Below are 24,899 nucleotides of genomic sequence, written 5' to 3'. Positions count from 1 at the left end.
AAGAGCGCCGCCTGGTCATTCGTAGAGGATTTGAAGCCAGGTTAGACGTAAGTTAGCTGGCAGAAAATATTGTACATCGACATTTAGAAAGGGATTTCGGCTTCGTAGAGCGTTGTCTCTGTTACTTATACCTATGTGAAGTTTTGTCGGTATCAACGACAGAGATAACGCTTTACGAAAGTGGTACTTACCAAAGGTCGATGTACAATATTTCCTGCCTGGTACTGTAATATACTTAGGAATATATTTCTATGGATATTTACGTATTTACTGCCAGATCCATAATGGAAAGTGACCATTGATCTGTTTTAACTAACTCGGGTAAGCAGTGCTTTTATGCATCTATGACATGCATGCTGGTAAGGCTTCGAGCCAAGTCGACACCCTGGAATGTTCCTCATTACGAAAATTTCAACTGTGTAAAAATAAAAAGCAGAGTTTGAGTTGATAAAAAAAGCTGCACCTATACGTCACTGCACTCCGTTGTGGGCGTTGCGCCTTGAGAACTTTAGTTTTATCCACCCAAGTTACGTCCATTATTGCAATTTTCCCAATTGATCGCCTGTGCGACCGCCAGCGGCCTCGACGACTGCCACTTTAGTACTCTCTGATGTGCCCTAGTAATTTCTTTATTTATCACAAATAGATTTGAATGAAATTATTTCAATTTCAAAAAATGAGTTTCCAATTTAAAAAATATAGTAGACATAAGATTTATTCATTAGTTGTGATAGAATAATACGATGTATGGATCCAAGATTTTATACATGGTCGTTTTAAAAAATTATACATTAATTTAAACAACACAGTACAATATGGAATGTCAATATATTTTACTTTACATCTACATTTTTTATGAAGTCTGCAGTACGGCGGAAATAATTATAATTTGCTTATTAATATACAATATTCGTTAATCGGATAGTACTATATTAACAGTTACTCATACCATTAACTTATGAGTATGTTGAATTCCGATAATACTTTATTACATTTTCCACTGGAGTTATCTAACTACAAAACATAAAAGACATATTCCAATGTAAAATAAATATATTTCAAATCAAATGTATGACATTTGATCTGTTTTACGGTTGACAGAATGATAAAAAATCTACTAACATTAAGTAATATTTATCGAAAATCAAACACGTAACAGAAATTCTATTTACTATTAAATACATAACGCACGATGCCGCACTGCAAGGCGACAGTGCACTGTACAGTGGGACAGCGCTTGAAAAATAACACACGTTGCCGCACTTCAAGTCAACAGTGCACTGTAGTAGGACAGCGCTTGAAGAATAACGCACGTTGCCGCACTGCAAGGCGACTGTGCACTGTACAGTGGGACAGCGCTTGAAGAATAACAAATTTCCATGGTTTCAATTGATTATTACCTAGGCGTCAATTAAATTAAATTAAATATTTTTTTGATTTTTGCATTTAAAACACTACCGTTCTATTTATTAGTACATACTATATAAAACAAGTTTGGAAGGTAGATGCTTCTAGAATAAAAATATAAATATATCATAGGCTTACACAAATGTAAAGAGAGTTTACATCGAGAACTTGCATACAAACTTATTATAATACAGTTTATGTTAAAATGCAACCCCCTTGTTAAGGCCTATAGCACACACTCACAAAGTCAAGAATGATACAACAGTTTAATTTATAATAAGTATATCTATTCACAGCACTTAACCACATGTTAGTCAACAGTTCACACACAAAACGATCACAAAATCACTCTGGTGTCTTACTATCACCATTTATGTATAGATTGCATTGACATTCAGTTTATATACTCATATGTACAATTATAAAATAAAATGTCCGCGTAACACTTTACAACGACTCTTCGAATGCTGCCATCATGTCACTTTGCATATTCATGTCTATCATGCCTGCCATCTGGAAAAACACAAAAACCAATTTAACAATAATTGTTACCAATAAGGATGTTGACTACGTACGCGTACGGAGTCGCGGCGTCTTAGTGCACGTACACACAACGACTTCCGTATAGATTACGGATTCTAACGGTCACCATCGACTGAATCGCCGCCCCGGGCGACTGTGTCGACCGTGTGTAACAGGTTCAAGTGTCGCTATTGACTTAAATTTCATGTTTGCTTTTGTTAGTTTTTTGTACGTGTTATGATATATTTCAAAGGCCAATTATTTTCAAAAGTAAGTTGAGCAGAATCTAGTTTAAAAGTGTTGTCATTACCGCTTCTCGTCGCCGCCGCTCCTGCTCGCGCTGGCGCAGGCGCTCGCGCTCGGAGGCGGGCGGTTTGTCGGGCGCGGCGGGCGGCGGCGCGGCGGGCGCGGCGGGCGGCGAGCCGCGCGCCACGGGCGACACCGACGGCGACGACACCTCCGCGCTCTCCACCTTGCGCGCGCTCACGCCCACCCTGCCAAACCAACGGTACCCATCAAATAAATTATTTCTTAGGAATTATTAAATAGATGTCCAAATCCACATCCGCTGTTAGTTTTAAGTTCACTAACTATTTTAAACTAATGATTTAACTAAAAAAGTATGTCAAATATTTATGACGTCACATCTATGTACATATTTTAAACAAGCACCTTTACTACTATTACTATTTACTACTTACTAAGTGTTTTAAAATTTGATTGAAAGTCGCTGATTTGACTATTAGTCATCATCCCTACTATTATGTTATGTATAGTAGATATACAAGTACAAATTAGAAAACTAAAATGGAAATGGGCCGGACATGTTTGCAGACAAAACCAAGACAGATGGGCAAAAACAGTAACAGAATGGTATCCTAGAGACGGTAAAAGATCAAGAGGGAGACAAAGAGTTAGGTGGAATGATGATTTTGTGAAAATTATGGGAGCAACATGGCAACGATTGACCCAAGATAGAGAAATGTGGAAACGACTGGAGGAGGCCTTCGTCCAAATGGTGCGTACTGAAAAATAAAAGTGGAAGAAGAATGTATATACCTAATAAAATATGAAAATTAGTAGTGATATACAGAATAGTATTGTGTACATATTAAAAAATGAAAATATATACAGTAAGAAAATTAATAATTAAAAAATAGAGATGACATAAATAATAGTAATGATATATGATATATATAAATATAAATGTAAATAAGTATTATGAATAACTTTTGTTTTTTTTGATTCTATTAAAATATGTATATACTGAATATTATGATAAAATGTAATTGCATGTAATGTTTTCAGTAAATAAAGGCTATATTATTATTATTATATTATTATTATCATCCCTAACTTGCCTTTCATCATCATCATCATAAACAACCCATCGCCGGTTCACTACTACTGAGCACGGGTCTCCTCTCGGGATGAGAATGGTTTGACCATAGTCTACCGCACTATCCAAGTGCCGATTGGCACACACTAGCCCACTTTATGTAATCACCACGATTTAGAAGAATAATAAGAAATTCCCTAGCATGTATGATAAGTGATAACGGATCAGGTGGCGTGGCGTCCGTATGAACAATGAATAAATTAAAAAAATGTGTAGAGTAAAATGTTTATTTTTCGTTACCTCATTTTGTCATCTTCAGGATGCCGCCTTTCTGTTTCTTGTCGTTGTCTCTCCCTTTCAGCTTGTTCTTTCTTCCGCAACTCCTGCTGCTCTATTAGCGCTCGTTGCCGGTCTATCTTTTCACGAGCCTGTTTCTTGAAAGCCTGTTGATCATAATAATAAATTATTATAAAAGTATAGAGTAAGATCAAGTAGTAGTAAACTAAATATCTTATAGAGTATAAAATATACTTACTTGAAAAGTGTCCATAACAGGTTTCGGTTTAATTTGATTATTGGTTCCTATGGCAGGTATACTCTGTGGACTCCCAGCTTGGGCCAACGATGACCAGGAGCTAGCATTTTTCAAATTCTGTTCCTGTTTAATTTTGAACGCTTGAGCAAAATTTGAATTCTTAGTATCGTCCACTTTTTTGTCCATTTCGTATTTAGCTCTATCGGTCATGTTGTTCGCCACCACGGTCGGCCCCATGAGATCCTCGATCGGCTTCGGCGTCAGCAGCGGCTTGGCCTCCTCCTTCTTGGCCACCGGCGGTAGCAGGCCGGGCGCGGCCAGACCGGGGTGCGCCGCGCTCGCGAGCGGCGCCGCGTACACGGGGTCGAAGATGGAGGCCGCGGGCGCCGCCGTCGTCATGCCGGGCACGTTCGTGTTGATATCAGGCCTTAGCATCTCGCGCTCATGTTGCGCGTTTTTTTTCCACGAATCCATTGTGGGGCGGGACGTACATTTCGTTCTTAATCTGCTCCGAGACGTTCGTCATGTCCGTCAGTCCGCCGAGCTGAGCCATCAAGTTATGGTGAGCCGCGTCCGGTACGAGCGGCGGCTTCGGTAGCGTAAACTCATCTAGGCGCATCGGCGGCTCGGACGCGCCCACGCTGACGTCCATAGGCACATCTGCTTGCAGACTCCGCTCGAGGCTGGCCAGTGACCGCTCGATGGGATCTATGTATTGCGAAGCGTCGACTTTGTCGAGCCCGTTCCGTGGTTCTGTTTTTACGGGAGGCTTCTGGCTTTCGGTTTCCCTCAAAACGGATACGTTTGAAGAATCGGGCACGTTGACAGCGGGAGGGAGGACAGGTGCGGGAGCGGGGATGACGAGTGGCGTGAGGGGAGCGGGGGGCGCAGGCTGACTTTTCACTTCAGGCTGAGGGGATGGCGCCGCTTCGGGCTTGTTATCTGCGGGCGGCGCAAGTTCCACGGGCGCAGGAGGGGCGACGGGCGCGGCCGGCGCCGACACTACAAGGGGCGCTACCGTTTTCTGAAAATAATGAGTACAAATAACTTAAGCAATCTCTTTACTCGTTTTATACTTAGAACACGTTTTTTAAGCTAGCGAGGTGAAAAATAAGTGTATCGCACGAGAGCATATAGTAATTTGTTTCTTGTGCCTTTGAAATTTTAGAATCACTCGCTACCAGAGGAGATGGAAGATTCCCTAACTGTTAACTCCGAATTCAACATTCAAACCGATATCTTAATTGGTCCGTTCATTACTAACCGGTCAAGTGCGAGTCAGACTCGCGCACCGAGGGTTCCGTACTAGTCGTATTTTTTCGACATTTTGCATAATTAATCAAATCTAATGAATAAAAATCTGTTTTAGAATGTACAGGTAAAGCGCTTCCATATTCCCCACTTGGTATATGAATCTTACTTTGAAAGTTGAAAATACAAATTATTTGTTCATGGAACACTTTTTAATTTTTTTTTTGTGATGTAACCACTAATTCACGGTTTTCGGATTTTAGAAGAACTACCTCCCAAATTTCATGATTTTAGGTAAACGGGAAGTTCCCAATAGGTTTCTTGACAAGCACGACAGATAACGAAGTTATACGGAACCCTAAAAGGAAATATAACACATGAAAAGGCTTTTCATGTGTTACGCTTGCTACCTTATGTAAATAGCCTCTTAAAAAGTGTGCGAGCGAATGTGATATTTTAGAAAGAGAAAACAATTTTCGCGGAATCGGTCGCTCGCGCCACGAGGTGCGGATGGGACGCATCGCAAAGTTCGACCTTCGATTCTTTACGAGTGTGTACTGAAAATAAACTAAGTTTAATATTAATTTCCTTGCCTTTCCTTTAAACTGTCGAGTTTCGTTCAATTTGTAGTTGCTTGTTGATTGTTTATTTGTAGCACAAACTATTAAAATAATAACATTATAATAACGATATTTACCGTTTGCGATGGAAGCTGATTGGCCTGTTTTTTCACCTTCTTCTTCGAAGGCTTTCCCAAACCGGCGCCTGTAATAAAGAAATAATGTAACTTTCTTTGAAGTTAAAACTATAATATAAACTTTAAAATAATGATATACATATAGAAGACCTACCTATGTAAATTTCCACTTGAACGGCACATTTTAACTTGTTTAGGTCAATCTTCAGATACATACCTCACACTTTGATCACACTTTTACAACAGATATCTAATAATTTTAATCTTGTAAAAAAATACTTGTAGCTTAACTATACAAAACCAAATTCAAGACAAAACTTAAAGTTACGATTTTAAGTAGGTTTCAACTTATGTAATTTGAAATAAAACTTTATGAAATTCTTATTTTTATAAATATGAGAGTGCTTTTTTAATTTCGATTTCTTCGGTAATGAGTCGATTTAAATAGAGTAAATATCGAGAATACGTGTTACCACACGTATTGCCGTGGTATTGAAAAGAAGGCAATTTGCAAATATTTAAAACCCCAAACCAACCATAAAATACCTTTTCCACATTTGACGCTATAGAAACTTCAGATCTCAGGGAAGAAAAATAAAATAAACTTCATAATATGTTACTTAAAAGATTTACTTAAATTTTTGTAATATTATGAATTATTTACAAAGTCTATTTATTACCACTCAAACTTACAATCTAAACCATTTAAAGTCATGAGGGTAGGTTAAATAAATCTTAATATATAAAATTTACACAATATGGTGTTTCTGTTTACATTCATTAAAATCAACATCAAAATAAGATGTTGTATAGGAGTTCTTCATTGTACCAAATCTTACTAAACTTTAAAACTTAGAAAATCTATACATGTCATTTCAGCAAATTAATATAATGCTTTTTATTAGGTTTGACAAACATAATCTCTATAAAAATATTCTGCAAAACGCTACCAAAGAGTATAAAGATAGACTAATTTGTTCTCTCATTCTCCACCCTTACAAAGCGCGCTATACAAAACCTAAGACAAAGGCGACAAAATAGCTCTAAATTAAATATAACAAAAATAGATTCCGGAATATGCAAACAAAAACAAACAGGAAAACTTTGTTTTTTGTTACGTTCTAAAAGAGAATAGGTACAATAAGATATAGAAATACCAAAAACCGCTCGCCTTTGCCTAACTCAGTAATGTATGATTAATGCTTAACTAATCAAAAAATAAAATATTGTACTTGTATGACAATTCTATTGCTTTAATAAATTTATTACTAAAATTCCTATATTTTCTTAGTTATCGTCAGGAATGTACAATTGTCGATTATTCTTTACATTTTTAAAACTTACATTAAAATACTGTTAGCCCAATTTTGATTCTTCTTACTATGAATAAGGTATTTCATATATGAAATAAAATAAAATAAATACTATAAAATCTTCTAAAAATGAAATAAAACAATCATAGATTGCTTAGCTAAAAATATAAAGACTGAAAAATCACAATTTGTGATGTCATTTTGTTGTGTCAATTGTTTTACGATTTTCTATTATACACATATGTACTTAAATTAGGCCTAGTTGCTTTCCAGAAAACATCTACCCTTTTAAAAGTTGATTTTGTTTATATTATGTTACAGATCACAAATAAATATTGTGAAACTATAAATTTATGTGCCAGCAAGTCTGTACGTAATAATGAAAAATAAATAAATAGGATAAATTGAGATAATTATATTCTATAGTATATATTTGCATCTTTAGTTCTATGTCCCTAAAATATGCTTTATCAATTAAGCTTATTAAAGTAATATTCAAAGTATATAATAATAGTTGTATAACTATATTCCAGTCACATTAAATATGATGTATCATATTATTATAGTATATCTTTAAAAAAATCTTGCCCTGGAACAGATTTTGTTTGTATGCTAAATTCCTTAATTTGTTCACTGTTATACTGGTGTGTAGGTTCAACTGGTCTGCCATCAAATTTAATTATTGCGGAATTTTTGCAGACAAACAAAAAATTATTTTGTTTACATAAAAGGCATGTGTTCTGGCGAGTACCTGTCGTGACACACAACAGTTATTGCACCATAATCCTCCTCTCCCTTCTTCCTGCTGGTACGACATGACACATATTACAATTTGTGGTGAATTAAAGCTAAAATACATCAACATGAGCTGCCGGATATATAACAAACAACTATGGGAAGCTACAGAAGTTGGGCACATTCCGATAACAATATTATATTCATCTGTACCGTAAACAATTTTTACTATCATAATATGGTAAATATACATGTATGCAAACAATTTGTGGAAGGAAGGAGGCCAGCTTAAGGTGTTTTTTTTTGTGGTGATATATTGTTTCGTTTACGATTTCGTTGAATTTCGGGAGCAAGCATCGAGTAACAAGCGTTCAACCAATAAACCATACCTTTTCAATGAATTACATTTTTAACTACAACATGTCACTAGAATACATCCTCGTCGTATAGAGAACAAAGGGTATGAGTGTAAGAAGTTTGTATAATTTTGCTTGCTAGTCGGTATCCGTCCTTACACAATTGTTTGCATTACGTGACGTGGCAGCAGCTGGCTCCCCCGGTGCGGTGCGCCGCGGCCGCAGCGCTAAGCGATTAGTAACCGTAAGATCTGAAGTTTCCGATAGCGATTCTTACATAGACATTTCAATTTAAGGATGCAAATGAAATAACGTCGCACTCGAGGACATGATATAGTTAAAAATATTAATGTGAAAAGGTATTTCCTATTGGTTTATGAAAGCAAACCAAAAAAATCGTTCTTACCGGCACCAGTTACGAATTTCAGCGAACACCAAAAGCTGGCTTTCCCTCCTAGCTAACGGTTTAACTGTTTTGTGCCTTTACCAACATTTCTTGCGTACGATAAACTTTTGATCTCGATGACTGTCCGATCGAATATAAAGGTATCCCTCTTTCCAATATCACAGTAATATAAATCAGAACTACTTCTGCCACACACGCACGCAAACATGCACACAACTAAAAACCTACACAGTTTAGGAAAAGTAAGTACTAAAATTCAAATAAATCATTGCGAGGTGTTGCCGCATTATAATAATCGAGGAGTAAAATAAAAAAATATAAAATATAAATATTTGATTAAAATCCATTTGACACAAAACAGCATTCAACCAACAAGCACTCCATCATTCTGTCTTTCAAAGTGTGAAACATTCAAATATTGATATCTCTCAGTCATTAGGAAAAAATATATCAAATCACCGAAAATGTTACTAATAAAATATATCACTTGAAAGATGAAATGTTAATAAATAAATAAAAATATATTATGTAAAGTATTATCCGTATCTTGGATGTAAACTATTATAAAATGAACACTTGCTAAAATTTGCTTTGTTTTAAAGGAAATATAATGTGGCTAATTCTGTTATATAACGCGTAAAATTTAACTCCTCACGCGCCATTTTAACTATTTGTGTCAAATTTCATGTCAATAGTAAGATTTTAGTCTTTATTTTAAAGGTGAATTCTACTTTTGACATGAGAGTTGACCCATAGTCAAAATAGCGCGTTAGGAGTCATTTTGTACGGACTATACACAATCTAAACTAAAATGACAGGTCTAAATATATTGCTATCCGTCATAATGCTTCCTACGGCAAATGAAAGTGTTGCGATTCAGACCTAGTTTATTGTCCATACAAAATGAGATCGCACTCGCTATTTTAACTGTGTCAACTGTTATGTTAAAAGTACCCACCTTTAAAATAAGGACTAAAATAGAATTTTTGACATGACCGTTGAATCATAAAGGTAAAATGGCGAGTGAGATTTCATTTGTTACGCATTATAGAGATTGTGTACAATGAAATCAGCTACAATATATAAATAAGTCGGGATTCAATATTAAATTCGCACCATTCGTTCAGTAGTCGACACACTCACGACTAGAATCAATTAAATATTCTAATAAACTGTTTATCCCCAGCCCACGTATATTCAAAAAAGAAGTACCGCGATGAGTCCACACTTTAAAAAAAATACTGGCAAAGGGTAAAACCTTTAAGACTCCATTCTCAGATATGAACAATCGGCTTTAACCTAAAACTAATCATAGATCTCAAGCATCGAGAACTTTCTCGTGAAGGTTCGCCTTAACTAAATGCAAGTACCACTATAGTCTAAAACTAAGTCGCAATGTACACGGCGCGGGTGGCGCGGGGCAGGGGGGTGGGGCGGGGCGAGAGTGTGTCTAACCTGCTTCGCTGTCGCTGCTGTCGGACGAGCTGGTGTCGGTGCTGGAGGACGAGTTGGACGAGTCGGACGAGCTGGAAGACGACGACATGCCACCGCCGAGCCCGTCTTTGCAGCCTTCTGCGCAAAACAACCGCCACGTCTTTACAACCTGTCTCTGTTATTGGAATGGCGCCACAAGAGGACCGGCCAATGCAAGCTGTCATCTTCATAGTTTCTTACTTAAACTAAGGAGGTTTTCATTTATTTATTTTCATAGTATTATGTCTAATGGAATCTTAATATGGGATAAAGCGGCAGATATTGGGAGTTTTGTATTAAAAAACCAGCCAAGTGCGAGTCAGGCTCGCTCAATGAGGGTTCCGTACTAGTCGTATTTTTTCGACATTTTGCACGATAATTCAAAAACTATGATGCATAAAAATAAATAAAAATCTGTTTGAGAATGTACAGATGAAGACCTTTCATATGATACCCCACTTGATATAGTTATCTCACTTCGAAAGTTGAAAATACTAATTATTAGTTCATGACCACAATTTAATTTTTTTTTGTGTGATCTAACCCTAAATTCACGGTTTTCAGATTTTTCCCCAAATGTCAGCTATAAGATCTACAGTTTTCATGATTCTAGGTCAACGGGAAGTACCCTGTAGGTTTCTTGACAGACAGATAGACAGACAGACAACAAAGTGATCCTATAAGGGTTCCGTTTTTCCTTTTGAGGTACGGAACCCTAAAAGTGGCAATACACGCAATTTATAACTTAAAACCACGCGATTCCCTTCGAGAGAAGTTTAAAGAAATAGGTATCCGTACAGAAAATCAATGATCTACATAGTAGGCTAATAAGAAACCGTAAGAATGGCCTTTTATGACAAAATATCGCAACCTATTTTGGACTTGCCTTTACACAAGTTTAAAAAATCTATTAAAAGTATGCTCTTGAAAAAAGCATATTACACAATCGAAGATTATGTAAATGATAAAAGAGCGTGGTTTTGACCATGGGCGCGGTCATCAGCTATAGTCTATCCACGGAAAGAAGTTAGCGCTCACTGTGTTACACAATCCCATTAATTAACCATTTCGAGCCATCAACCAATCACTAAATCAATATTTCCTGATAAATAATAGACGTACCTTTTTTAGCTTGTTGTTTCTTATGTGTTCCTAATTGCCCTGATACATCCTGTAACCGTTTTTCTAATTCTTGTTTCTTTTCAGCCATTTGTTCATCTTTAGATTTGCCAGACACCTTTCGATCTAAAATAAACCACATTTATGTATTGAATAAATATTTGATATACTAAATTAAATAATTAAGTACGGTAAAATATTTTTCCATAGTCAATATTAAAGGCATGTACAGAATTTATAATATGTGTACATGTACCGATTATTTATTAAGGATAAATAAAAGGCTTTTTATTTTTACTTTAACTTATATCACTTTAAACGTGAGAATGACGTTTAAAAGTACTTACGCGTTTTCTTCCGAAGACACGACGCAACATAACTTTCTAATTCTCTAAGCGTGGATGGTTTCAATGTTTCAAAATCTATCTCGATTTCATCTGGGTTGGAGTCCCTCAGTGAAGGTTCTCGACTCTGAATTATGTGAACTACTTTCCCCAGTTTGTCACCTACGAAAAAATAAATTGATTAATGTTGTGTGCCTAATGAGACGACTTATCAGATAAGAAAAGAACAAGTCGTGCTCCTACAGGATTTCCGCCATCGTTTGACGGCTAGTGTGACAATTGCAATCAATTTTTTGTGTCAAATTTCATATCAAAAGTACGATTTTAGTCCTTATTTTAAAAGTGAACCATACTTTTGACATGACAGTTGACCCATAGAGTTAAAATGGCGCGTGAGAAGTAGTTTTTTACGGACTATAAAGGCTGATTTTTAATTCGGTGGAATTCTGACAGATGTCATTTTATACATAGAGTTGGTTTTTGTATGAAAAATAGGTTTGATGAGCTGAAGATATTTTTCCCTTAATTTAATCCCTGTCAACACTGAGCCCTACCTAATTTACGTTCCACACTAGAATAATGCTAAATCAATGGAAACACTGACAACCATAGAAAAAAACAACAAGAGCACATTCAAACATTCAAGATGGATTTTTTTATTCAGATACAAGTTAGCCCTTGACTGCAATCTCAGCTGGTGGTAAGTGATGATGCAATCTAAAATGGAAGTAGAATGACATGAACTTCCATTGATGAGTTGGATGGCGGTGGATAAATGCCTCGAAGTGTCAAATATAATAATATAATCAATAGAGACATTATATTTGGCTGTAAAACTTGTAATTTGGCTTAAAACTTAATCATCATAAAATATAGTAAGTAATATTTTCCTACATTCATTGTTTGGACATTGATATTTAATAAAGTGTGCCACTTAAAATTAAAATAGTGCTCTGTTAATTAACAATTTAACCTAAACTTACATTATTATAAAGATCCTTGGGATCAATAACCTATTTTATATTTTATTTGAATATGCTAGCTTTTTTGTGAAAACTGTTTTATCTCTGGTAACATTATGACACGTTAGAATTCCACGGAATTAAAAATCAGACTATAGTGAGAGCATGTATACTGACCGGGCAGCTTGTTGATGTCGAGCGAGAGCTGCCGCTTCTCGTCGTAGGACATGGGCTTGGCGAGGTCCTCGTCGTCCGAGTCGGGGTGCGCGTGGTGCGCGTGGTGCGGCGGCGCGTGGTGCTGCGGCGCGGCCGCGGGCGCGGAGCCCTTCTTCTTTGCGGGCGCACCGCGCGCCGCCGCCTTGCCCGCGCCGCCCGCCGCTGTCGCCGCCGCGCCCGCGCCTCCCGCGCCGCGCTTGCTGCCAGTCTTGCCGCGCACGCCACTCGTCGCTGCCGAACACATTTCACTTTAAGGAATTTAATCCTTGAATTGGGATGATGCCTATGTCAAAAATAAATTATTTTTTAAGAATGATTAAGTAGAGGGTATTCCTAAATTCAGAAAATCCACGTCCGCTGTTTGTTTTATGTTTGCTAACCATTTCAAATAATCACGATTTTAATTAAAAAAGTACGTCAAATTACATCAAATGTTTATGACGTTCACATCTATGTATTTCATACAAACTCCTTAACTAAGCTGACTAGTAGTCATTATCCCTATTCATCAGGGAACATTGGAGCAACATTCCGCGGGAGTTCACGCGGAAAATCTACGTGATGTCCCTGATCAGTTTGCTGCACACGCCAGGCCACTGTCGAAGACATGTTGCCCAAAAATGTTGCTGATCAATGCTGCGCGCAAGTAGTTTATGATCTCTCCCCACACTGCTGATATATTGCGCGCGTCTACATTAAACACTTTGTCGCGGAACTGATGAGCGGCATAGGAACTTCCTAATCTAGGAATTCCTATTTCCTAAGATACATATTTATTTCTGCATTTCATTTCTTCATCAATTCCACCTTTCCTTTATATATTGACTACGCAACTACTTATAACTATAGACGTTGCCAATTCGATTTGATTTGAACATGAAAGATATATTATACACTGGTCGAGATGCAATAGAGTGCAGCATAGATAACAATTTATTATTACTCTTACCCAAGTTTTCGCCAATATTATTTGCCTTAGCGTTGTAAGCAGCTACAGCATTTGCTTTAGGAATTGCGCTGTTTGAGACTTGTTTTTTCTGTGATTTATCCTTCACTTTCTTTTTCGCCTTTTTCTTGTTGCTGGACTCCTCGACAAGTTTCCTCATTTTCTCCTGTAGTGCAAGTAGTTCCTTTTCTAACAATTTCACTGCTCTATTTCTTTCTTCTTCAGAGTCATCGGATTCCGTGTCAGACTCTGAGCCAGATTCTGAACTCGACGCCGAACTTCCTTTATCTACATGTGGCACTCCTACATGACTTGGTTCATCGGGAATCTTTGCATATCTTAAAATACATACAAAATATTGTAAACGCTAAGAAGCTAATTAAAATTACATATTTATTATTTTTACTTGTCATTTTGAATTAGCTCTTACCTCATTTCAAACACGTCTTGAAGTTTCCGAGCCATCGCGACCACATCGTGATCCGGCGGATTATATTTGTAGCAGTTCGTAAATATTAAACGAACGTCCGCTGCAAATTCTGCAGCCGTTTTGTAAGCTCTAGTATCCATCTTTTGTTTGACAGTCCCAAGGTCCATAGGTTTCTTAATAATATCAAAATAATCATGTAGACCTAGCAATTCCGCATCCACAGGTTTATAAAACGGCCATGCATAACCCTGTCAAAAACCGTTATTTCTAAATTGATTAGATACTTTAAAACACATAAGAAATCATTTTATATCTTAAGTAGGGGCACCAGATATTTTAAAGTCATCTTCTGTTTGTGAGATAACACTTTGAAGGTACTAGTACAGCTGCCATGTTTTAAAGAAATATTTATTTTTATCTTCAAAATATTATACATAAAACAAATATCAAAATAAATGTAGCAATAACACCGTAAAACTGGTGCCACTACGAGACAGTCGGGGAAGCACTAAGCGTCTCACCGAGTGCTTCTTGGAAAAGAGCTCCTTGAGGATCTCGTTGCAGCTCTTGAGCGCGTCGGAGAGCTTCTCCTTGCCCTTGGCCAGCTGCGGCGTCAGCGCGGCGTGCGACGCTCCGGCCGCGCCCGGCGACAGCCCGTCCAGCTTGAAGCCGTCCTCCACCACCCGACTCGCCTGCAGCGATATGGGTCAATCAACTATTTTACCCACCATAAAACAAGACGTTACTTTCAATACTTTCGTTCGAATTCGTGGCAGACTGCCGCTCGTCGTCCGCAAACAACGGTATCGCCGCCGATTCAGATATGAACAATTCAAATATGTAAAGCAGTTGGTCACAACTGACAGCAAATGGCATCTATTGGTTATTTTTTCACATCTTTTGAACCTAATGCAGTGTAGATTTTTTAGGAACAGTCAAAAATAGATGTCGTCAAAATATAGTACGATATTTTAAAGACACAATTTCGTGAACGGGCATTTACGGTGACGCCCTAGATGTTCTGGGATGTCCCGAACATGACGACAATAATATGTTCACGAAATGATTAAAATGTTGCTGAGCCATTACGCTTCGTGGGTGGAATGGTTTGTAAGTTTTTCTTGTTTAATACAACTTCAGTACACGCGTGAACTGAATCCATTTAGAGCCCGAGGTGAAGCGCGGGAGCACCTCACACGCCTGTAGTGCAATGCTGTCTTAGATATATTTAGCTTGCTTATCAATGATCGCGAATGTCGATTAATTTATTGACAAGAGAATAGAAGATACCTCAGATCGATGTGATTGAGATGAGCGAAGGTAAAGAACGCCGACTGCCATGTGTCATTTTAAAATCCACATAGATTTTATTTCACACACATTTAACTATTCTTATATATCATAAAGAATAGGGTATTTGACAGTATGTAAAATATAAGATCTTTTGATGGTATCCATATTGAATGTGAATTTTGGAAATCAACTATTTAGTCAGTTAAGAAAAATACGAGATATTTTAAGAGAAAATCGACAAAGAAACTTTATGTCACGTGATCGTAAACGACTGTGATTGGCCCGAATGATTGAAGACGTCAACTGCTTGTTAACTCCTAGTCTCAAAAGTAGTCAACAACCAAAGTTTACGAGCAGGTGACGTCACAATGACGTATGAAGCGCCATATTGTCAAGAAAACGTTTTCGCGGGATATTTAAATAATATTTTTTGTTTTCGTTTTTCGTGCACTATATGAAATGAAACGTAAAATATACATTTCCTATAGAGTCCTTAGACATCAATGATTAATGTAGAACAGATTTTAAAAACCTGTCAAATACTCTATTATGAAGATAAGACTAAGTCTGTCATGTTCATACCTTTTTTTGTCTTCCACTTTCTCTCCTCGTGGATATTTTCGCAGGCTTGGGTCCGCTCTGTTGATCAATAGTGGGGGTTGTGTAGCCACCTTCAAATGAGCTACCCATGGGTGTTGTGGTATCAGCTTTTCTTTTAACACCTTTTTTAACCTACAAATATTAATATGTGACAAACTAGACTATATACTTGTATAACACAGAAAAACCGATTTTTCCATTACTTGACATAATATCAATCTATATTATGTTAATCTTCAATAAATAGAGTAACTAACCTTGGCGGGTTGGGTCTGTGACAGCGTGACAGCCGGTATTGTCGGGACCGGTTGGGCGGCCGCTTGGGTCACGTGGAAATTGGAAGGTTGCGTCGCTACCTAAAGCGAAATATGTAGTTATACCAATTTTACTAAGCGCAAGATACACCGCGAGCTAAACTTTTTTCTCCCAGTGTAATCAATCCGAAGACTTTTAGCAAATTAGTTGAAGGTCACTCCTCTGTAAAGGCTGCTCCTCTTTAGGAGCTAGCACTCATGTCTTTATTTTATTTTGTTTACTGTTAAAGGCACACAAAACAGGTTATTGCCTAGGTTCAGGAAACGATTGATTCACGAAGTTTCATACCTGAGTAGCCTCAGTATAAGATTTTATATCTCACCAACGTCACGTTGATAGAATTCGAGCGTCAAAACACTTTAGCGAAGAGATCTTGAAACGTTGATTTAAAGCTACAAAACAGAAACCTTGTGAAATGAAAATCGTTAATACAATTTTTTTTACTTTAAATCAATAATCTTAAGGTCCATATCACTCTGCCGTTATTGTGTTTTGACGCTCTGTTTTAAATGTTGGGCTATTTTAGATGGATTCTTTAAAAAGAGTAGTAGGAGGGTAGGTTTCTCTCGGCTTATGTGCAACTTATTACCGACCAGGATCAAAAGGGCCTAACACTCGGACCCAAAAATAAAATTACAAAAAGAAGTAGGTAGTTGAAGCCTCAATAACAACAACAGTTAAAGGAGCGGACTGAAATCCAAAAGATCGGCGGTTCAAAATCCACCCGTTCCACTATTGTCATACCTACTCCTAACACAAGCTCGCTGTTGGAGGGGAAAGGGAATTATTATTTAAGAAAAAAAAGTAACCTGTTGCGGCAGGCCCGTGTGCGTGGCTGGCGGCGTGGCAGCGGGCGCGCTGAGCGTGGGCGTAGTGGTGGTGTTGGTGGAGCCCACGAACGCGGGCAGAGGCGCGGGCGCGGCGGGCTTGGCGGGTGTAGCGCGTGCGCCCGACGCTGCGCCCGGCGTCGCCGGGGCCGCGCCCGCACCCGCTGTCCCGCTCGACCCTGCCGTGCGCTTCTTCACCGTGGTCTTGCTGCTGTTGGAGGGCATCTCGATCTCCTTCTCCTCCTTGTCCATTTGCGCTATCTGTGTATGTATATACAATACAACGTGAGTATGGTACCTCACATCTTTTACGATCTCTAACTAACAACTCAGCTTGAATGTTGATCAAATGTTGTGATTGTGAATTCTGATAATTTTTTATATTTTTCTGAAGATTCTTTGCAAGATTTAACTATGCACGACAAGATTCTTATTATTTTCCATCCATTCTTTTTAGTACACTAAAAAGCTTTAAGTTTATTTTTACATTTAACTTAGGTACTACATTTTTACTGTACAAAACACACACACAACACAATACATGAAAAATGCTATGTTATCTTACCCGATTTAGAAAGAGTTTTTCTAAAGTCTGCGCCATTACGACTACATCCTCTCCAGGTTTGTTGTAGACATAACAGTTTGTGAACATTGTATTGAAATCCTGAATACATTCTTGGGCTGAATAGTAGTAGTTTGACTCTAAACGCTTCTTGATGGTGCCCAAGTCCATAGGCTTTTTGATGATTTTGTGGTAATCCTAAAAGATTGAAATAAATATCAAGAACTGCCAAATTTTAATACAAATATTGACAGTGAAGTCTTCCCTGAAGGTCTTTTGGTGGGGGGCCAAGATCTAATACTTACAGGTAGATTCAATTTCTTAGCATCCACAGGTTGGTGAAAAGGCCATGCGAATCGATGCTTCCACACGGCCTTAATCACGTTTTTTTGGAGGAACTGCAGCTGATTGGTCACTCGCCCTTGTCGACGCGGAGTCTCATCCGAGGGCGTCCCGTTCACGGGTTCCGCCAACGGCTATTCCGAAAACAAACAAGTAAAACTAGTTTAACCCAGAGCTATGCATGAATTGACAAACAATATTTGCAGCCCTCAGGCGCCATCTCCACGTGCGAGGGAATCGCAACGACCTACTATCGTCGGCGATAGTATCACCCTGTGGGGATTGGCTTATAAGAGTTGTATCGAATTTGGTGGCACAGCGAGACTATCGCCACGATTCTCTCGTCCGTGGAGATGGAGCTTGATACACATAAATAATAAAGCTGCACATTGCTCTGATGAATTTAAAATTCTGCAGTTATTAACTGATATTTTCTATTGAGTCACTGTCGATGTCGGTATTTTGACGAATATCAGAGAAATAAGCGCCGCATCCTATTTTATTGTAGATGCTCTCCCTTATTTTTAATGCACATAAAACGAAATCAATGAACGCACAGAGTACAATTAAAATTCGATGCGATGAACTCAACTTTACTTTTTTACCAGCAGTTTTCTAAGAAAATTGAAAACTTACAGTGCTTGTTGTAGCGAGAGGGTCGACTGCCTGCTGCATTGTGCTGGAGTCTGCAATCTACCTGCCAAAACCAAGCCAATGCTGTAGTAACTGTTGGATATAATAGAACTACACATCAGAACTTGTAACTGGTCAAAACTACTTTTAACGGCAAAAAACCTGTCAAGTGCGAGTTGGACTCGCACACGAGTGGTCCTGTACCATCGTACAAGAAATAATATTTTGTATTTGTTTTTGTGATGTAACCACAAATTCAACGATTTTCGGACTTTTTCCTTTACTTATGCTATAAGAAATTGGCTATCTTCTAAATTTCATGATTCTAGGTCGGTCTTGACAGACAGACAGACAACAAATTCATAGGATCACTTTGTTGTCTGTCTGTCTGTTGACATATGTGTTCCTTTTTACTTTGGAGGTAAGGAACCCTGAAAACGGTCAAAAGTACTTTTGACTATGGGTCAAAAGAACAAAAAGTCGTTTTAACTAAAAATATTAGTTTAATAATAAAAAAACCGGCCAAGTGCGAGTCAGGCTCGCTCAATGAGCGTTCCGTACTACAGTAGTATTTTTTCGACATCTTGCACGATAATTCAAAAACTATGATGCATAAAAATAAATAAAAATCTATTTTAGAATGTACAGGTGAAGACCTTTCATATGATACCCCACTTTATATAGTTATCTCACTTCGAAAGTTGAAAATACTAATGATTAGTTGATGACCACAATTTAATTGTTTTCTAAATTCACGATTTTTCCCCAAATGTCAGCTATAAGATGTACAAATGCCAAATTTCATGATTCTAGGTCAACGGGAAGTACCCAGTAGGTTTCTTGACAGACAGACAGACAGACAGACAGACAGACAGACAGACCGACAACAAAGTGATCCTATGAGGGTTCCGTTTTTCCTTTTGAGGTACGGAACCCTAGAATCTTAGCCTGTGACTCCAGTCTCATCTGTCCTACCCCTAGCGTTGTGAAATAGGCTTCGCCAGAAGATTTGCTGCATTACCCCTTCATTCGGCTTCACCTACTAGCCCAGAGGTTGCCTCAGGCTCGCTTCGCTCTTTACCTCCCACCTTCGCTCCATTCCTGGCTTCATAGGCTGACTTCATTCAAGAGTCGAGATCTACTTCACAAGCTTCTGGCTTTGTACTTTACAAAAAACTTTAGGTTTAGGACTGACAAAACCACTTGGAGCTGGGGTGTTCCAATTTGATTCTGGGCCACATTCACCCTTTTGATCCTTTGTGAAGTTACTGTATAATATGAACTTACAACAAACAAATCATCATCTTGCTGTAGGAAATTATAGAAACACGCAAAATACTCACCTCAATTGTAACAAGTGGCTCGTCCAATTTCTGGCTAAGAGGCATCAGCTATATCCTCTTATAACATACAACCATTCTATCATAATATATTGCGGTGCCTTTGCACCTATGTGTACTTCATTCTGTTCATTTAATTATTTTTTTAGACCTGGAGAAAATTACAAGCAAAGATTGATTTAACAAAAATTGGACAAGTTGATCCTACTTAAATATAATAAATTAAATGTATATATTATATAATATTAATTGGTTTACCTTGCACAAAAAATGCAGGGCAGTTGATGTCTGCAGGATGCTATTCAATTGGCTTGGTCACTTGGGACGAGATCCAAACCTACAAATATAAAATATTGTAGCATTAATATTTTTAATGTAACACTTAACTAACTGTACCTTATGTTGAGGGGGGTGTGGTCTAGCTGTTGTGATAGTGCATATCTGAAGATTGTGCTGGTTATGTAAAGTTGGTAAGTAGATGGGTGACCAACTTTGGTGATCCACAGTTGGCTTTTAGTTTTCTGAGTCAATCAGCTTTAAAAAAATGGCACTTTCATTCATTTTTATGAACAGCTCACGCTTTTGACTAAAAATTGACCATGCCAAAATTGTTTTCTTTAAAAAAATATACTTAAACATCCTAATAAGACAGTTTCCCTGTATCTCCATTGGTTTCGGATTTCCCATACTGTCCCAGTTAAAAAAAACACACTATATTATGTCAAAATAAAGCAAGTGCAAAGCAGCAGCAAAGTAAGATGAACTGTACATTTTCCACTTCAGAATTTACATATTTACGATGAAGGAATACCTTACGAAAGGAGGATAGGCAGAAATTTATGGACTCAAGCCCAGGAAGCAACACATGATTGCCATCACCAAGAACACTATTTTATTGCAGTTAGTGGTTATGAGATAATAAACAATGGTTTTTATCATCTTACTATACATACTCATAAGTAAACAACTAAATCTCTGCGTATTTGTGAATCTACATACATAATACAACTCATTTTCAAACCTCAGGTTTGTCAAAAACGAGATCCACCATGAAGTGTGTGGCCAGAGGGTTATAATATACTATGCAGAGCTCCCTACTATCCGCCACCCTGTCAACAAGTGAAAAAATATTGTGATATTGCACTCATGCCAATAATAACTCTATTATGTAAAATATTAAAGTCTATAATTGAAGTTGCAACTTGCACTGCCTTCATATTATAGCGATAACTTTTTCCCACAGAGATTTCCCACCATAGTAAAGTTGTAAACGTAAAAAACGTTTTGGTGGCATAGTTTGTCGTTATTGATTTTTGTAGTTATTGGTCACTAGGCTAAGATTCTGAGCTTGGTGACCAATTACTACAAAAATTGAGCATCAGTGCCTTGCAGCTCCTTTGCAAATGTTCATGGGTGGCAGTGATCACTTAACATCAGGTGACCCCCCTGCTTGTTTGCTCGCTATCTCTATTAAAAAATCTTATTTTTCATTTTGCTTTAGATAGATTAGTGCATTACGAGAGGAGATAAATTTCACTTTACTTTGTAACATTTTTAAACAAGAGTCACTTTATTTTGAAACTCTTTACTGAGATAACTAGGAACTTGAAAGTAACTTTGCTTCTAATTATGCAATATTACAGTTTACCATGAGATGGTTTATCTCTACAGAACCCTACCCTATGCATATTCTTGGCATGCAATCAAACAGTTAGTATTTGTCTTATCGTCAGTGGTAACTGTAGTTGAAACTTGAAAGATTAGTACTTATTTTCAAAATATATTGTGAACTACAAGAACTACAAAATCTATATAATTGACAAATCATATGATTTTAATTCCCTACTATGGAACCAATTTTAGTATTTGTAAATAATAGGTAATTCATACTATCCATTATGTCAGACAAACTTTGTACTTATAATATTAATAATATGGATGTTGAGTAATAGGGATGATGACTACTAGCCAAATCAGCAACTTTTTATCAAATGTCAAAATATTTGCTTAACATGGGAGCTTGTATGAAATACAGTACCCGGCTATAATAAGTCTTAAGAATTAATTTATTTTTGACACAGGCATCATCCCGGCACGCACAACAGATGGAAACGTTTAAGTGCGGAAACCAGCCCAGAGTGAAAAAGACAACAAAACAATGGTGTTTTGATTTTAGTTATCTGTTATTCCTGAAAACTACTTTTCTTGTTTTACTTAGTTTTAATCTTATATAAAATAATAATACAACATAGTGAAATAAAAATAAATTTATTTAATGATCTTTTAGCAATATTACAAACCTATGACTAGCCATAATATATTATTACAGAAAAAAGGCAGAAGTATGTAAGTACAATTATAATTTATAATATTTTAGTACAGTAATGACAGAGCAGTCCTACAAATAGTTGATAGTTGTAAATTCTGCAGTTAATTTCATATGTTCTATGAGAGTATTTGTGTAATGCTATTTTATACCTGGATACACACAATGAATATTTCATTGACTAAACAAATGCAATAGTTATCAGTGGTAAATGAGTCTACCACAAAATATTTTAGTATGAAAAACTTAAATTTTTACTGTGTCAATAAGTGTACATAATGAAGATAAACAATGTGGCTGATTCTGTTGTTCACAATCTCTAAACTAAACTGACAGGTATGAATATAATATTGTTATCCCTTTCATATTGCTCACTGTGGAAAAGGATATCATTAGATTTAGGTCTGTTACAGCTCTAAGGCCACATGACATGCTAACTGATATACAGTGGAAACTCGATTAACCAGACTAATTGTTGTCGTTAGGGATTCGGATAATAAATGATAAATGGTTTTATAGATTCTAACTAAAATAAATTGTTTAATACAATTAAATTATATAACTTAACTGCTTTTGTGTTGTTTACAAATAACTTTTAAGCATTTGTCAAAAGTATTTGACCTTCTGATCTGTGGCTCTACCGCGGTTGTTTGACAGCTACAATGTCACGATTGCAGTCATCTCTGATTGGTTAATGCTCGCTCACTATTGGCCACAATGCATTGTTGCAACAAGAATCGCACAAATTCAGCCAATCAGAACAATTAATATTGCAATAATGATTGATGCAGGTTTTAGACAATCGCCCTACTGATGTTCTCATGTTCATGTTAGTGATTATGAATGAAAAATGACAGGGACTTCTTAGATTATTTTGACTATAACTTAATATTATCTTTTAAAATAATTAATAGTTTAGAAACAATGATGGTTAAGCTGACATCATACTTTTGAGTATAGAGCATACTTTTAAGGTATCCGAGACTTAACAGAGTTAATCTATATACATAATGAGATATCTATCTCATTTAACATTAGTTTTTCTGAGCAGTCAGAGTGTGCTCTATAGATCTAAGCCTTACATTTAAATGCATTACTCATAGAAACCAAGCAGCATGCACTTTCATATCATGTTAGTAAATTGCATCATGACAGTTTTTTAAACCCTATACCAATAGTAGTAACTTAGGTTTTGTATGTACTATTTGACCTATGTGTCAAAACAACCTGTGCCTAATTCTTATAGGTTATGAAAATATCTTGCCTTTTTATATGCCTATTTTATAAGAAGAATGGAGAACATATTTTTAAGAATATCTAGAATATTCCTGCACTTAATAAAATTACAACAGTGTGAGGGTCAATAATTTAATAAAAGTTGGCAATTTATGTAAAAAATTATATTTGTACTAAAACCTTGGCGGTAACAATGACTTATGCACTTATTTTATAGAATTAGCACAAATGATTCCTAAAATTTTCTAATCGATAGTTGCAAATTGCAATTGATATTATAATGCATACAAATGTGAGTTTTACTTCTGAAAACTATTTTATGTATCTTAATCTAATTTTTTTGATAATGCGAGAGACTTTATCTCTGTGAAAGAAAATGGGTGAAAACCAATAGCACAGGGGCCAAACCTAAAATGTTGAAATATTGCTCAATACTCGCATCATGCAATTTCTATTCATATACATGACATAGACCAAATAAAATACTAGCAAAATAATAAAATTATAATGCTTAAATTGCGCTACAAGCTAAGAAATTACGAAAAAGGACTTACGAAGATTTATTAACGCCAATATGGCGGATGAACTAAAAATACGATGTTGGAGTAACTTCTGCGAGAGCAAATTCTATCGATTTGCTCGACTACATAAAACACTCCACATTTAACAAAGTTCATAGTCATTAAGTATATTATTAATTCATTGTCTACCAGCAACAAAACCACTGTCTTTTTATTATAACAAAGAATAGCACAACACGAACTCTCAAAGGTTCAAGCGAGCTTCAGACATGGCCGCCGAGCATGAAGCGAGTAACGAGCGTCTTTAGTCATACTTAAAATTTATATAACACTTATTTCATTCTGGAAATTAAAATAAAACATTAAAGGCATAGAAAAACGTATAAAAAATAAATATTTTGAATTTTCGCTAGGCGATGACATAGGGTTTCATAGTAATCATAGGATTAAATGTACGAAAATAATATCCATGATAGGGCCATTTTAAACAGCCTTTAGTCTAGTGGCGCCCTCATGACAAAATCGGCTGCATCATAATCTCGATGGCTTTTCCCTTCCAGTGTTGCCAGCTATGAGGAGATAAGAAATCTACGAACCGTACCTATATAGGTACATCCTACTCTATGCCGAACGAGATCTTTCTTTCTTTCATCATAATATTATACGATTATTGTATAAATTCAAATTGTCTTGTGAAGTTGAAATAAATTGCCTTGTAGATTTTTTTACGTGCAAATAGTAAGTTATGTCACAACTCACAATTAAGCAAAATAATACAGTTTATTTGAAATTTTATTTTATTTTAAAAAGGTAAAGTCTACGAAAAGTAGGTACAAAGTAACTACGAACAACT

General features: G+C 36.7%; 1 protein-coding gene across 1 annotated transcript; it reads right to left on the bottom strand.

Annotated features, from left to right (window-relative positions):
• Positions 1-809: 809 nt before the first annotated feature.
• On the bottom strand, positions 810-24,560 carry LOC117997310 (bromodomain-containing protein 3-like). The gene is given in 23 exon segments (XM_069509911.1): positions 810-1,920; positions 2,240-2,423; positions 3,569-3,711; positions 3,804-4,262; positions 4,264-4,827; positions 5,752-5,819; positions 10,017-10,133; positions 11,157-11,279; positions 11,501-11,659; positions 12,637-12,906; positions 13,625-13,959; positions 14,052-14,299; positions 14,573-14,743; positions 15,927-16,076; positions 16,202-16,300; positions 17,069-17,347; positions 17,652-17,846; positions 17,954-18,124; positions 18,627-18,683; positions 19,967-20,114; positions 20,222-20,300; positions 20,985-21,072; positions 24,080-24,560. Coding segments are annotated over 20 exon segments (3,903 nt in total). The 5' UTR covers positions 20,012-20,114; positions 20,222-20,300; positions 20,985-21,072; positions 24,080-24,560; the 3' UTR covers positions 810-1,854.
• Between the last annotated feature and the right edge of the window lie 339 nt (positions 24,561-24,899).

This window comes from Maniola hyperantus, chromosome 4 (assembly GCF_902806685.2).
Source record: "Maniola hyperantus chromosome 4, iAphHyp1.2, whole genome shotgun sequence".
In the NCBI taxonomy this organism is placed as follows: domain Eukaryota; kingdom Metazoa; phylum Arthropoda; class Insecta; order Lepidoptera; family Nymphalidae; genus Maniola; species Maniola hyperantus.
This window is presented reverse-complemented; position numbering and strand designations above follow the sequence as displayed.